This window comes from Encephalitozoon intestinalis, chromosome IV (assembly GCF_000146465.1).
Source record: "Encephalitozoon intestinalis ATCC 50506 chromosome IV, complete sequence".
In the NCBI taxonomy this organism is placed as follows: domain Eukaryota; kingdom Fungi; phylum Microsporidia; family Unikaryonidae; genus Encephalitozoon; species Encephalitozoon intestinalis.
In genome coordinates, this window is record NC_014418.1 from 102329 (window position 1) to 116124 (window position 13796).

At 44.5% G+C, this 13796-nt stretch overlaps 11 protein-coding genes and 1 non-coding gene across 12 annotated transcripts; 5 read left to right on the forward strand and 7 right to left on the reverse strand.

Moving 5' to 3' along the window:
* Eint_040850 (phenylalanyl-tRNA synthetase subunit beta) lies at nt 1-1674 on the forward strand (the record flags this gene model as incomplete). Its single annotated transcript, XM_003072689.1, has 1 exon — nt 1-1674. The coding sequence occupies one exon, from the start codon at nt 1-3 to the stop codon at nt 1672-1674; it is 1674 nt and encodes a 557-aa protein (XP_003072735.1).
* A 49-nt stretch (nt 1675-1723) lies between these two features.
* Nucleotides 1724-4522, reverse strand: Eint_040860 (Ski2 ATP-dependent RNA helicase; the record flags this gene model as incomplete). The annotated part of the gene is made up of 1 exon (XM_003072690.1): nt 1724-4522. One exon carries the CDS (start codon nt 4520-4522, stop codon nt 1724-1726), a length of 2799 nt encoding a protein of 932 aa, XP_003072736.1.
* Nucleotides 4523-4587: 65 nt separating this feature from the next.
* Eint_040870 lies at nt 4588-4669 on the reverse strand. Its single transcript has one exon. It is a non-coding gene; the product is annotated as a tRNA-Leu (tRNA).
* Nucleotides 4670-4761: 92 nt separating this feature from the next.
* Nucleotides 4762-5700, forward strand: Eint_040880 (uncharacterized protein; the record flags this gene model as incomplete). Its single annotated transcript, XM_003072691.1, has 1 exon — nt 4762-5700. The coding sequence occupies one exon, from the start codon at nt 4762-4764 to the stop codon at nt 5698-5700; it is 939 nt and encodes a 312-aa protein (XP_003072737.1).
* Nucleotides 5701-5758: 58 nt separating this feature from the next.
* On the reverse strand, nt 5759-6067 carry Eint_040890 (uncharacterized protein; the record flags this gene model as incomplete). The annotated part of the gene is made up of 1 exon (XM_003072692.1): nt 5759-6067. One exon carries the CDS (start codon nt 6065-6067, stop codon nt 5759-5761), a length of 309 nt encoding a protein of 102 aa, XP_003072738.1.
* Nucleotides 6068-6116: 49 nt separating this feature from the next.
* Eint_040900 (chromosome segregation ATPase) lies at nt 6117-9596 on the forward strand (the record flags this gene model as incomplete). The annotated part of the gene is made up of 1 exon (XM_003072693.1): nt 6117-9596. The coding sequence occupies one exon, from the start codon at nt 6117-6119 to the stop codon at nt 9594-9596; it is 3480 nt and encodes a 1159-aa protein (XP_003072739.1).
* Nucleotides 9597-9664: 68 nt separating this feature from the next.
* Eint_040910 (endoplasmic reticulum translocation complex subunit Sec66) lies at nt 9665-10171 on the reverse strand (the record flags this gene model as incomplete). The annotated part of the gene is made up of 1 exon (XM_003072694.1): nt 9665-10171. One exon carries the CDS (start codon nt 10169-10171, stop codon nt 9665-9667), a length of 507 nt encoding a protein of 168 aa, XP_003072740.1.
* A 100-nt stretch (nt 10172-10271) lies between these two features.
* Nucleotides 10272-10583, reverse strand: Eint_040920 (transcription initiation factor TFIID subunit TAF13; the record flags this gene model as incomplete). The annotated part of the gene is made up of 1 exon (XM_003072695.1): nt 10272-10583. The coding sequence occupies one exon, from the start codon at nt 10581-10583 to the stop codon at nt 10272-10274; it is 312 nt and encodes a 103-aa protein (XP_003072741.1).
* A 24-nt stretch (nt 10584-10607) lies between these two features.
* Eint_040930 (uncharacterized protein) lies at nt 10608-10910 on the reverse strand (the record flags this gene model as incomplete). Its single annotated transcript, XM_003072696.1, has 1 exon — nt 10608-10910. The coding sequence occupies one exon, from the start codon at nt 10908-10910 to the stop codon at nt 10608-10610; it is 303 nt and encodes a 100-aa protein (XP_003072742.1).
* A 230-nt stretch (nt 10911-11140) lies between these two features.
* Eint_040940 (homeobox domain-containing protein) lies at nt 11141-11500 on the forward strand (the record flags this gene model as incomplete). Its single annotated transcript, XM_003072697.1, has 1 exon — nt 11141-11500. One exon carries the CDS (start codon nt 11141-11143, stop codon nt 11498-11500), a length of 360 nt encoding a protein of 119 aa, XP_003072743.1.
* Nucleotides 11501-11590: 90 nt separating this feature from the next.
* On the forward strand, nt 11591-12991 carry Eint_040950 (signal recognition particle protein Srp54; the record flags this gene model as incomplete). Its single annotated transcript, XM_003072698.1, has 1 exon — nt 11591-12991. One exon carries the CDS (start codon nt 11591-11593, stop codon nt 12989-12991), a length of 1401 nt encoding a protein of 466 aa, XP_003072744.1.
* Nucleotides 12992-13072: 81 nt separating this feature from the next.
* Nucleotides 13073-13765, reverse strand: Eint_040960 (uncharacterized protein; the record flags this gene model as incomplete). Its single annotated transcript, XM_003072699.1, has 1 exon — nt 13073-13765. One exon carries the CDS (start codon nt 13763-13765, stop codon nt 13073-13075), a length of 693 nt encoding a protein of 230 aa, XP_003072745.1.
* Between the last annotated feature and the right edge of the window lie 31 nt (nt 13766-13796).

Sequence of the window (13796 nt, forward strand, 5' to 3'; positions counted from 1 at the left end):
ATGCCAACGCTTATAGTAAAGAAGAAAAAAGTCCAGGAACTTCTTCAGAGGGAATTTGACGACCACTGGTTTGAAAGGACTCTGTTTGACTTTGGGCTGGAGTTGGACGACACTGTGGAAGAAGAAGGAGAATGCATGTACAGGATAGACATCCCAGCCAATAGATATGACCTTCTTTGCACCGAGGGACTTTGCTATGCATTAAGGGTATTTCTCTCTATGGAAGAGTACGAGGACATAGAAATCGAAGAAGGAAGAGTCTCGGTTTACAAGTCTGGAGGAAGAGAAAGGCCCTGTGTTGCCTGTGCAATTGTCAGGGGAGTGGACTTCCGGTCGGAGGAAACCTACAGGAGCTTCATCGACTACCAAGATAAACTCCATCTAACGATTGGAAGGAACAGAACATTAGTATCAATGGGGACACACGACCTAGACAAGATCCAAGCACCTATTTTTTATAGGAGTGAGACTCCTGATCGGATTGTGTTCAAGCCTTTGAGCGCAGATAGGAGGATGAGTGCACAGGAACTGAGTTCATACTTTGCTCCAGGGAGTAAGATTGGAAAGTATATGAAGCTTATTGAGAAGAATGAAAAGTATCCCTACTTTGAAGATTCCAAGGGAACTGTTTTGTCGTTACCTCCAGTAATAAATTCCGATGCAACAAAGATAGACCTTGAGACAAAGAACGTGTTTATCGATGTGACAGGAACAGACTTCCACAGAGTCAACACGGCATTGAAACTAATATTGGGATGCTTTCGAGGAAAGAGGATAGAAAGTGTTGAGATTTTGGATGGAGACGAAAGGATAAGAACACCCATTATGCACAATCACTTGTACACGCTGGAGCTGGATGAGATCAATAGGAGGCTAGGCTTGGATCTTTCTCTGGAAGTTGCAAAGACTTACATGGAAAGAATGATGCATAAGGCAAGCATTGTTGATGGAAAAACCCTTCAGGTTAAGGTGCATGATATCAGATCGGACGTTATCCATAAATGTGACTTGATTGAGGACGTAGCTATTGCCCATGGATTCAATAACTTCAAAAGAGAGTTGCCCTTGATCTCAACTATTGGATCAGAGGATCCTTTGAACAGATTCTCGGACAAACTCCGAATGGAGCTCTCCATCATGGGATTTGATGAGGCTCTGACTCTGACACTATTATCCCGGCAGGAGAATATAATTGACGGAGATCTGGCCGTTGTCCTCATGAACCCAAAGTCCATAGGATATGAGGTCTGTAGAACGTCTCTTATTCCAGGCCTGATGAAGACAGTGGCTTCGAATCTGCACGTGAAAATTCCCTTCAAGCTGTTTGAAGTCTCGGATGTTGTTCTTTTGGATAAAGAAAACCAGAGTGGAGCAAGAAACTCAAGAAGACTGGCGGCCCTATACTGTGGGCATTCGCCATGTCTTGAAGAGGTCCAGGGCTCTTTATCTCTTCTTCTGGAGAAGTGCGGAGTTCAGCCGTCGTATACTCCCCACGACGATCCTATAAGGTATCTCAAGAACCAGGGTGCATTTGTAGTTGTAGAGGGCATTCCCATTGGATCGATAGGCGTGTGCAACCCAGAAATATGCAGAGCTTTCAAGGTTCCGTATGCAGCATCGTTCTTTGAGATAGATGCCGAGAAACTGTTTTCTGTCTACAAAGATATGAATTAAAGGACTAAACAAATAAGGATGAAAGCTTCAGACTCTAATACTTTTAAATTCAAACGTAAAGGGAATTCGCAAAGACTATGTCTCTTTTGATTTTCACTATTCCCAGAGCAAACATGTTTTCCAGTTCTGTGTTGCCAATCACCCTGGCAGCACTACTCAACTGCCTGAGTAACTCTTCAAGTCTCTTGAAGGTTCTAATGATGCTTCCTTCGAAAACACTTGTCTTGTTGCAGATGTTAATGAATGTATGTCCGCACACCCACATCCGGACAACATCCATCAGCTCATAGGAAAACTTCCGGAGATATGTGGTCGGATCCACGTCTATCGAGCATGACTTCAAGACCTTGCAGACCTTCTCAACAGAGTCCGACAGAAGCTTGTAGTACAACTTGTTTTCTTCGCTCAGAACAAAGTTGTCCGAATCCCATTCCTCAAACACAATGCACGAAAGAAGCGGAACAAAGTGCTCCACAGGAATCCCTGCAAAGTCTCCATTGAATATCATTTCTGTCAGGACCAGCTCATCTCCTGAGGAAATCTCGCATGCCATTCGGCCCTTTATCAACACAGTAGTATCGTCACAATATTCAAGCTTCTTCAGAACCTTGATCATCTTCTTGCATTCTCTCATGTGGTAGATTTCTTTGAGACTATTGAGCTCCAGGAGCTTTTCAAGACATTGCTGCTTCATTATCTCGTTCAGGAAGTATGATCTTGCAGAGGACATCTCTTCTCCCATTTCTACATGCAAGTGTCCCGCCTTGGGGTTTTCTGCATGCCGTCTCCCGTTCTCCGGTACCTGGACCATGACTGCATCATCCCCAATCACGTCTTTGCTGCACAAAGAAAGACACTCCATCGAAGTCTTTCCGCAGACTATACAGACATCGAAGCTCCATCCTGGATTTGCCGATATTATCTCTGTTTCTATCCTGTTTATCTCTTCATCCAGTTCGTCCTCAACGGGAATTTTCCCAAAGCTCCGGGTAAATACCCGCATGTCTAACTTTACTCTGCTGTCATATACATTGTCGACGCAATCCAAGGGAAAGCTGCACATGTACACACCTTTGTTAGTCCCAACCATGCAAAGAATCTTCTCCTTTACCTTGCTAACTATTGCATTTCGAATCGTAATCGAAGGACCATTTCTCTGCACAAATAAGTCAATCACTCTTCCCTTCTTCAAGTGCCCGTTAAACTTATCAACTAGCCTTTTGTTTCTTTCGATTTTCTTCTCCTCCCTTCTCTTGTATAGGTCCACAATTCGGTTGGGCGAAAGGTCTTCCAGACGATTATGCATTATATGCAGAGTCTCCTCCTCTGCAAGGGCCTTCTTATATGACTGGAAATGATAGAAACTTCTACTAATGAGGTACAGAGGATCTAGGCCCTCCACCCTCATCAGATTCAAAAGCATGTTGTACGTCAGTCTAAATGCACTCACAAGATTGTCCGAGGATGTGGAAAAAAGCTTGTTAACCTCCTTGTAGGTGATTGGTTCTGAGATAATGCTTATGACAATTCCCATGCTGTCTATTCCTCTTCGTCCAGCTCTTCCGCTCATTTGTGTGTATTCTCCTGGGCTCACGAGCCTCATGCTTTCCCCATCAAACTTCTTCAGCGCAGTAAACACCACCGACTTCGCGGGCATGTTGAGCCCAATAGAAAACGTCTCCGTTGCAAACAGTACCTTGAGCAGCCCTTCTTGAAACAGTATCTCGACAACCTCTTTGATAATAGGCAAGAGTCCAGAGTGGTGAATCCCAATCCCTCTCATAAGAAGAGGAAGAATGTTTTGGATAATCGGAATTTCCCTATCCTCCTTGCGGAGAGACATTATGGCATTGGTAAAGATCGTTTCAACCATCTCGGCCTCGGAGTCTTTCAGATAACTCTTGTCCAGCTTCATTGCAAACCGCTCGCAGTCCTTTCTCCTGAAGGAAAACACAACAACAGGAAGAGATGCATCACTAATCGCCTCTCCCACCTCCTTAGGCCCGATGTTCCTCTTCTGGATTGACCGCATTGCGGACAAAAAATTCGACTTGTGGAACTTTGCATCCTTGATCTTGTACAGCTTGTTGCTACGGAAGTAATGAACCAATGGCGTCACTCTTTTCTCTGTATATACAACATGAACAACCTGGCTTTGGATATGGCATATCCACTCTGCAAACTCCAGTGCATTTGGAATGGTTGCACTCAGAAATACCATCCGAACATGTCTTGGAAGTAGTATTATAGTCTCTTCCCACACCACTCCTCTTTCTTTATCTCTCATGTAGTGGATTTCGTCAAAGATGATCCAGTGAATCTCACGGACAACTTCTCCTCCCTTGTAGAGCATGTTCCGGAGAATCTCCGTTGTCATCACAAGGCAAGTTGCTGTGGGGTTGATGGTAACATCCCCTGTCATCAGCCCCACATCTCCAAACTCCGAAAGAAGCTCTCTGTACTTCTGGTTCGACAGCGCCTTGATCGGAGATGTATACACAACTCTCTGGCTGTTTTTCAGAGACATTGCAATTGCATACTCGGCAACAACTGTCTTTCCAGAGCTTGTATGGGCACTTACAAGAACACTCTCATCTCTCTCAAGACTACAGACAGAAATCTTCTGGAAGTCATCCAGCTCGAACAAGTAGTCCTTTGCAATCGGCTTGCCAAACTCTCTTGGGAGAGGCACGTAGTCTACTCCAGCCGGAATGACTGCCTCGTGGCGAGTTCCATTCCGGTCTATTTGGTCGACCACGGCCGTTCTCCTCTCCAACCTCTCGGGAATAGTAATATCCTGCGGAGTCGTATTGTCCTCGAGGACATCGAAGTATTTGTCATCGATCATTTAGGGTGGTTGGGCGATAAGTATTAGAACTGTTGGCCGAAATCTGTTTGCAGCCACCGGCAAAATGGGACCTGGGGGATTCGAACCCCCGAACGTTACCGTATTCGATCTTGAGTCGAACGCCTTAGACCACTCGGCCAAAGTCCCTCAGGTCGGATTCAGGACATGCCGAAAGCACTCCGGAAGACAGTACACAGCCATCCAGGTTCTTTAAATAAGTCTTAATAAAGGCCCTTTGGATGGATGACATTGATCTGCATTATTCCATGAGGTACATAATAAACTACAGAAATGTATCTGTTATGATGTTATGCCATCTATTATGCCTGCTGAAACAACATCTGAAGATGACACTAACCTATCCAGACATTCCGGTTATTATAACGGACGAAGTTGCCCAGTACTATCGCTCCCGAGACCCAAGAATAATTCAAGAATTTAGGGAAAGCACATACGTTGCAAGGAAAAACATCGAGAAGCTTATTCTAAGGGTGAGCAGATGGATAGTAATGTGCGAGGAACAATTCGATTACTTCCAAGGCTACGACCACTTTGAGTCGAACGTGTGCAGCGATTTCGACAAGCTTCTTGAGGATTACTTTAAAAATAAAAGCTCTGAAGAGAATAAAAAAAGATGGGATGACCTACAAGAATTTGTTGAAATTTGTAGTTACAGATACCTAAATTACGACAGCCAGAAGGCTAACTGGCTTGCAGGGATAAGTAAAACAATTTCAAAGTGCGATGAGCTTAATACACTCCTGAACGCAAAGCTGTGTTTTGTGCCGAAGGAGGCTCTAGACAGCGAAGACTATGTGATGGGGATTATCCAGTCCGAGATGCAAAACCACCCATGGACACCCACTCACTACCTGGAGGAAGCGAAGCACAGGTATGTGATCGTCACACTAATGAATCTTCTGCACATGGTGGCAGAAGTAAAGAACAAAGAGAATTCCTTCTGGATACTCGAAAAGGAGTTAAAAAACAGAATGCCAGGCTTGAAGAAAGAGGAAAGACTTCTGGATGTTTCTTATCAAAGCGGAACAGAAGAAAAAAAGCCGGCTGTTGGGATTTTCAAGAAGTGTATCATTTTAGTTAAGGATGCTAGACTATCAAGCGTGGTAGTGATTGTTGGAATTGGTATGGCAATAGGTATTATTAAATTCCTGAATTGATCATCATGATTATTCTTCTTGGCCTCGGATCTGTTCCAAAGATCTTGATTTCGATATTTCATTGTTCTTGGGACTTCTTGATATGCAAGAGTCGGCATACTTCTTGGGAGTCAGCCTGAGCAATGATGTGGTCCCAGCTGGATCCGAGACATTTATATGCATAGTAGAAATACTCTGCAGACAGCTCGTACTCTTTTGCCCTGGCGTGTTTTCTGGCTTCGTCAATCATTCGGGCAGCCAGCTCGTCGGCATGGCCTGTTATTTTCATAAGATACTCCTCATCATTCTTCATTGCTTCTTCAGCTCTTCTGTAAAGCTTATAAGCAACACATCCTGTTATAACAATCTTAACCATTGTAGATAGCATGAAGATTGGCAGAGGATTTTAGGTTAAAAAAAATATTTCCAAATACATCATGGGACTGGAGAGAGTTGAAGTAGAGAACTTCAAGTCGTATGCGGGATTTCATATTATTGGGCCTTTTGATAGGTTCACTTGCATTGTCGGGCCAAATGGATCGGGGAAGAGCAATATAATGGATGCTGTGACATTTTGCCTTGGGATTGGATCCAAGCACCTCCGAGCTAACAATATTAGGAGCCTGATCAACGGTGGATCCAGCCATGCCAGTGTGGCACTTCACATCGAAGGGTCTGGAGAGAGGAGAGTCTTTAAGAGGAGGATTAGTAGTGAAGGGCGAAGCCAGTACTTTGTGGATTCTGAGAGTGTTGGGTATGAGAGGTTCAGAGAGGTTGTTGAGGGGATGAATCTGCTGGTTGATGCCCGAAACTTCCTGGTGTTCCAAGGGGATGTCAATGCGATAGGAAACATGATGCCGATGGAGCTTACAAGGGTATTTGAAGAAGCAAGTGGAAGCCTGAAGCTTAAGGAGGCTTATGAGGAGAAGCAGAGGGCACAGGCAAAGGCTGTGAGTGAATGTGCGTCGCTGTTTGAGGAGAAGAAAGAGGTGATGAGCCGGATGAAGGAGGCTGAAGAGGTTCGAGAGCAAGAAGGAGAGTTTCGAAAGCTAGTGGAGAGGAAGCATAAGGTGCAGAGAGATATAGTGCTGTATGAACTTATGGAGAAGAGGAATAAGAAGAAAGACATAAGCAATGAAATGTTGAGTCTTGGGCAGGAAAGTAGAAAGATGGAGGAGTTGGTATGCAAAAAGGAGAAGGAGGTTGAAAAGCATAGAGGAAGGATAAGTGAGATCAGGAGAAGGTATTTTGAGGCCGATGCCCTAGTGTCGAAACAGAAGGAAGTGGTGGCGGAAAGAAGAGCATGGAAGTCCTTAGGGGAGTCAGAGAGGAGTAAGAGAAGAGTACGGATTGCGGAGATTGAAATGGAAATCAGGGCGGGACAGGAAATGATGGGGGGAAAGAAGAGAGAGATTGAGAGGAGAAGGAGAGATCTGGCAGGAGTTGCCGAAGGGTATTCTGAGCTATGGAGGGAAGAGGAAGAAAGAAAAGAACGGCTGAACGGAGTTAAGGAGAAAGAAGAGGAGATTGAAAAGAGAGAAAAGGAATTTCTTCGGATGTGTGGAGAGGAGAGGGAGAGATTGAATACTCTGGAGATGGAAGAATTTCCTCGGCAAATGATGAAAGATGATTGCATAAGGAAGATTGGCAACTTGAAGGAGAGAAGCGAAGAATTGGAAAGTATGATCAAGGAAAAGAAGATGATCCGGGGAAATACTGGAGTGAAGATAGATGCGCTTGAAAGATCTTCGGAAGAGTTGGGGAGGAAGATATTACATCACGAGGAAAAGTACTCAAGGCTTATCTCTGAGGAGAAGGAAAAAAATGAGGAGCTTTCGTGGGTGCTTGGAGAGATTCTGCGCATCAAAGGGAAGAGAAGAATTGATGGACGGCATTCTGTGATTGCAGGGGCTGTGGAGACTCTTAGGGAGATGTTTCCTGGGGTGTATGGAAGGGTTGTTGATCTGATTAAGCCCACCCGAGACAAATACGAGATTGCATTGTCGGTGCTTTTGGGAGGGCATGATCAATCTGTTGTTGTTGACACAGAGGTGACAGCGATGTCGTGTATCAACTTTATAAAGGAGAAGAAGCTGTGCAAGATGACGTTTGTTCCTCTGCACAGCATCCGAGACCAGGGAGATGGTAGAGATGTGGAGAATGCTGTGGAGAAGTATGGAGAAGGGGTAAGAAGAGCATCGGATGCGGTTAAATACGATGGGAAGTATAAGAAGATAGTATCTTTTCTATTTCGAGAAAAGCTAATAGCAGATAGCATGGAGATAGCCAAGGATATTTGCTATGGAAGAAAAATCAAGGTGAGTGTGTGTACGTTGGATGGGATCTACATATACGGAGGAGGATATTTGATAAGCGGAGGAGGAGAAGGACGAAACAAGTTCCAGGAGGATGAGCTGGATGAACTAGTGAAGAAAAGGATGAGGATTTTAGACGAGCTTCGGCGAATCCAAGATGGCAAGAATGAGCTTTCTCATGTTGAGATATGTAGAGAAAGAATGGAGGTTTGGAAAAAGAGCAAGGAGTTGGAAATGGAGACTTTGAGGGAGCTGGACTCGTGCATTGAGGATCTGGAGCTCCGGATTGGAGAAAATAAAAGGATGTTGGAAGAAACAGAGGAGTGTTTGAAACGAACAGAAGAGGAGATGGGGCAGTCTGAAGTTTATCTAAAGGAGCTTCGAAAGAAAATCGAAGAAGTGGAATCTTCTGTGTTTTGCGGAATATTTCCAAATGCCTACTTCGGAAGCTTTGAAGAGTACAAGAAGGCTCGGGAGAGTGAAGCTTTTGCACTGAAAAGTATGGAGTATGAGGGAATAAAGGCAAAGACTGAGCTTAGGATTGAGATGCTGGAACGGGAGGTAAGGGACCTAGAAGAGGAAACAGAAAGACTTCGAAGGGAAGTAGAAGGATTGAGTAAAGATCCCTGCCGCGATGAAATAGACATCGATGCATTGGATTCGGAGCTCATGATTCTTGAAGAGGGAAGAAGAAAAAATCTTGAGGCTTTTAAAAAGGCTCGGGACGAGTTTAAAGAGATCAATGAGGAGTTCAAAGAGTTGGTTGACCGTAGAAATGAACTTGATCAGCAGATAATCCACAGCACATCTGCTCGAGAGCGTCTTGAAGAAGAGATTAAGGACACCCTGAGCTTTGCAGTTCTCGAGGAGATTGATCTCCCTTGTGCAAAGAGGATGTCGATGGGGGAGATTTCTGTGGATGAGATAGACTTCTCTGGACTGGAAGGGAGTGTCTCGAAACTTCGAAAGGAGCTGGAGGAAATCAACCAAAAGATAAGCAGCCAGGCACCTGTGATAAGAATGGAGGAAAGAGATGGAGATAATGCTAGATACATGAGGATAAGCGCAGAATACGAAAAGCGAAAGGCAATGGCAATTGCTGCCAAGAATGAGTTCAACGAGGTGAAGAAAAGAAGAACACACTTGTTCATGGAGTGTTTTGAGAAGGTCAATAAGGAGATATCAAGGATATACAAGCTTCTTACAATGACCGAGACAGGTGAAGGAAATGCATACCTGGTCCTTGAAAACACAGCTGAACCCTTCAGAGAAGGCATTAGATTCCATCTGATGCCTCCAAACAAGAGATTTCGAGAAGTTAGACTGCTTTCAGGAGGAGAAAAGACTATGGCTGCTTTGTCCCTCCTCTTCTCTCTCCATGCGTACAGGCCTGCTCCCTTCTATTTATTTGACGAGGTGGACTCTGCCTTGGACAAGGCTAATGTGTCGAAGATTGTGTCCTTCATAGTTTCGTGTAACGCCCAGTTTATCCTCATCACCCTAAAGCCATCTCTATTCCAACATAGCGATGGCCTGGTTGGAGTGTACAAGGATCCTCGCGAAGGTGTGAGTAAGGTTCTTACCTATAGATTGGGAGACTGACAATTAAAACCTGCTTATGTGTTCACACAATTTACTCTTTATTGGGCTTTGAGATGCAATACCTTGCATTACTTGGCAATCCCTAGCTTTCTCATCAATTCAAGCTCAAGCACCTCTTTTTTCTTTTGATGGAGACTGTTGCCGTCTCCAAGGCTTTTCCCCTTCTTCGCATTCACTGTGCTGATCCGGGAAGCATCTTTAAAGATCTCCTCCCCATACCCGGGCTTGATGATGTTTGCCTCGGACTCAATACATATTCTCTCCACCTCACAATTCTTGCTCTCCTCGTTAACTCTTTCCCAATGCTCCTCACTTATCATCCTGTCCTCATACAACACTCCAAGAATCTCCATGTCCTTCTCTAACTTCATCACCCTTTCCTTGAAGCAGGCTGCTGCCTTGACAAGTTGTCTGAGAAGTACAGAAGAGGCTGCTCCCTCGGATTTTTGCAGAAAATACATCTCAAGCTCCATGTTTGGATTCTCTTCTGCCGGCATCTTCCTCTTGTTGATTCTTCTTACGAAGGAAAACGTCAGAATCATTGTCGACAGAATTATCCCAAGCAAGAGAATCATTTTAATGGGCTTTGAGGGACGCAATTTGTTTACCGCTTCAAAACAAAAAACAGAAAGTCTAGAATGATCTGTCTGGAAGTAATTTAATCTTGCGTATAAGTCACTCCTTTTCATAGTCCTTGGGCTCAAACGCCTTCTTTGCCAACTTGATCTCCTCGTTTGTAATCAGTAAATGCCTAACTCGTGAGTACTTCTTCCTATCTCTCTTCAAGTAGTATAAGAGATCCTCTGTCTTTGTCTTTCCCTTTACCTGTGCCATGTTGTGAGTGTTTGTCAAAAGAATGCTCATGTAGTCCAAGACATATCCATGGAGAGCTTCTGCAGTGTCATATCTAGGCGCAATGACATCTCCATATCCATACATCATTACTTTTATGTCTTTCATGAAGTTCACTCTTCTGGTTTCCCTCATCCCAAGGGCCCCACTATCTCGATGTCAAAGATTCACAAAGACCCCATTATCTCCGTATGATAGAACGGTACATTCGACAGTGTCTCCTTTTGCAAATCTATCGCATAGGTGCTCGTTTGGATTGAAGTCAACAGGCCGGAAGATTCCTCTGTATTCAATGGCTGTCTTTCTCCCCTCCACTTCAAATATCTGCACAATCATCTGTGTAAATGTCACTTTTATGACTCTGGCCTTCCCTTTGGATCCTATCTCCGGAAATATGGTGCCTATTGCGGGATGTCCATTGCACGTCAAAACATCTGCTCCATCTCCAGGAAGCCTAGTCATTAAGGGAGGATGCTCATGAAATAAATTAAAAGCTCGATGGATGTGCTAGGGAGCCTGCTCCACCCCTATCTCCAGATCCTGAATTCCTACAGGCAATCAGCCTCCACAACTCCTTGATTAAAGGGAGAAGGAGGTGAGATGTGAATAGGAGCGACATAGAGTAAAGGAAGAAAATTGTATAATAACTGGTTGTCTTTCAATTAAAAGTATTCTGAACAGGGCTTGGAATAATGAAGAGGAAGACAGTGGAGTATAAGTTGGTTGACGAGGAAAACGATATTGTAAGAAGCTACGAGCCCAGACGGAAGCCAAAGAGAAGCAGGATACTGCTCCACGAATGGCAAAGCATGATGCTAGAGCATAGCTTCCGGACAAACCCATATCCAGACAGAATAGAAAAATACAATCTGTTTCTGAAGACAGGGATTCCTGTCAAGAACATCAAGATCTGGTTCCAGAACAGAAGAGCCCGGGAAAAGTCGTTCTATGAGGAAATGGAGGAGATTCATGAATGTGAGAGGATGGAGTATCAAGGGCTGGACACAAGAGTAGCTAGTTTTGGAGAGGAGTTCCAGTACTACAAGTATTGATGGAGACTCTTGTCCTGGAAGTGTTTTCCGAGACTATGTCTTTGGCACTTGGTAGCAATAAATAACCTAGGGCCCAGCCCTCAAAGAAGGATGATCACCGAGCTTGGAAAGTCGATAACAAACACTTTGTCAAATCTTTTAAGATCGCGGGCCACAGACCAAGACATCGAGGCGGCGATAAAGGAGATATGCCATTCGCTGATTCTATCGAATGTAAATCCAAGATATGTAAGCAACTTGAGAAACGAACTGAAGGCCCGGTTGGACCCAAGTGGGATGGCGCCAGGACTTAACAAGGCAAGGGTAGTCCAGAATGCAGTCTACGAAAAGCTAGTTGATCTTCTGGATCCAAAGGCCAAGGGCTACAAGATCGAGAAGGGAAAGACAAGCATTATTGTGTTTGTGGGGCTGCAAGGGTCTGGAAAGACAACCAGCATATGCAAGTACGCCAACTTTTATAAGAAAAAAGGATTCAAGGTTGGGATAGTGTGTGCAGACACGTTCAGGGCAGGGGCGTTTGACCAGGTTAGACAGAATGCCTTGAAGATCAAGGTTCCTTTTTTCGGAAGCTCAGAGGCAGATCCTGTGAAGGTTGCAGGAGCGGGGGTAGAAAGATTTAGGAGAGAGAGGTTTGAGGTTATTCTTGTGGATACCAGTGGGAGACATACACAGGAAAGTGAGCTGTTTGTGGAGATGAAAGATATCATGAGAGAGGTAAGGCCAGACAGCATTGTATTTGTGATGGATGCGGGAATAGGGCAGTCCGCAGAAGATCAGGCTATTGGATTCAAGAAGGCAGTGAATGTGGGATCCATAATTTTGACAAAGATTGATGGGACAAACAAGGCAGGGGGAGCAATAAGTTCTGTGGCAGCAACAGGATGTCCGATCGAGTTTGTAGGAAATGGAGAGGGAATGGAAGATCTTGAGGTGTTTGACGCAAGAAGGTTTGTGTCGCGAATGCTTGGAATGGGAGATGTGGAGGGACTGATGGAAAAGGTCGAAAGCCTTGGGATTGACGAAAAGGAGGTTGTAAGAAAGCTGAAGCAGGGGAAGTTTACTCTCGGAGACTTCTACGATCAATTCCAGAAGATCCTGAGCCTCGGGCCGATTTCCAAGCTGCTTGAAATGATGCCGGGCTTTTCGGGGCTTTCCCTACCTGACGAAGAGTCTTTTAAAAAGCTCATCTATATATTTGATTCTCTGAGCCGCGGGGAGCTGGACTCCACAGGACAGATGTTTGAGAAGGAGCCAAGTAGGATTATGAGGGTAGCCCGGGGAAGTGGGACATCTGTCCAAGGAGTGGTTGAGATTCTTACCCAGTTTAAGAAGGCCCATGCAGTGATGCAGAAGATCAGTTCGATTCCTGGAATTGAGAGCATGATGGGGAATCCATCTTCGATGAGCTTGACACAGAAAGCAAAGCTAAAGGAGCAGGCGAAGAATATCCTGCCAAAGGATCTTCTTGACAAGATGGCCTCGATGTTTTGAATGTGGTAGGAAATACATTTAATTATCCGTTTTTGAGTAAAATGCTTTGAATTGAAATTGGAACTCTTCTACGTTTAGTGTTCACGGATCTGTCCGGGTGTTTCCTATGATCCTGTCTTCAAGAGATGAGATCCCCTTGAAGACAATGGCATTTGATTTCTCGATATGGTTGTGGCACTTTTCGCCCATAAGTATTATTTCCCCTATGTGGTTCCTGACTTTATGTAGGAGGTTAAGGATTCTTTTCTTTTTCAGAGCACTACTTCTTATAAGGTCCCGAACCTCCTCGGAAAGCTCTGGAGTGGCTGCTTCGAGATCGATGAAGTGTTCTCCATCTCTGTTGAGCTTCATACAATAGTCGATCATCTCAAGAGACATTTCTCTCAGTCTTCGGCAACTTATTTTTTCTTTAATTTCCTTGGAGTCTCTGATTGTCTCGATATCGCAGGGAGAAGTGGGCTTGTATTTGTAATAGAATGCATCCTCGTTAATGTCCCTTTCATATGTTCCTCCCTCCCTCAGCCTGCTTATATTGAAAGCAAATCTATCGAGAATCCTATCGCAGTATGATAGATCCAGGTCATAATCAACATCTCTCTTTATCCAAAGCTTGTTTGGAAGGCAGGGCCTGGAAAGGGTTTTGAGGCAGTCCATCTCGCTTTCCGAATCTCTAGGATCCGCCCCTGGATGGCCAAGGCTCTCATTGACTACGTCTGAAGAAATGGAGATCGAACTTTCTTCTATCATTTCATTAGTGGTTTCCTCTACAGCCATTTCTGGAATGTCTGGGGAGTCAAAAATATTG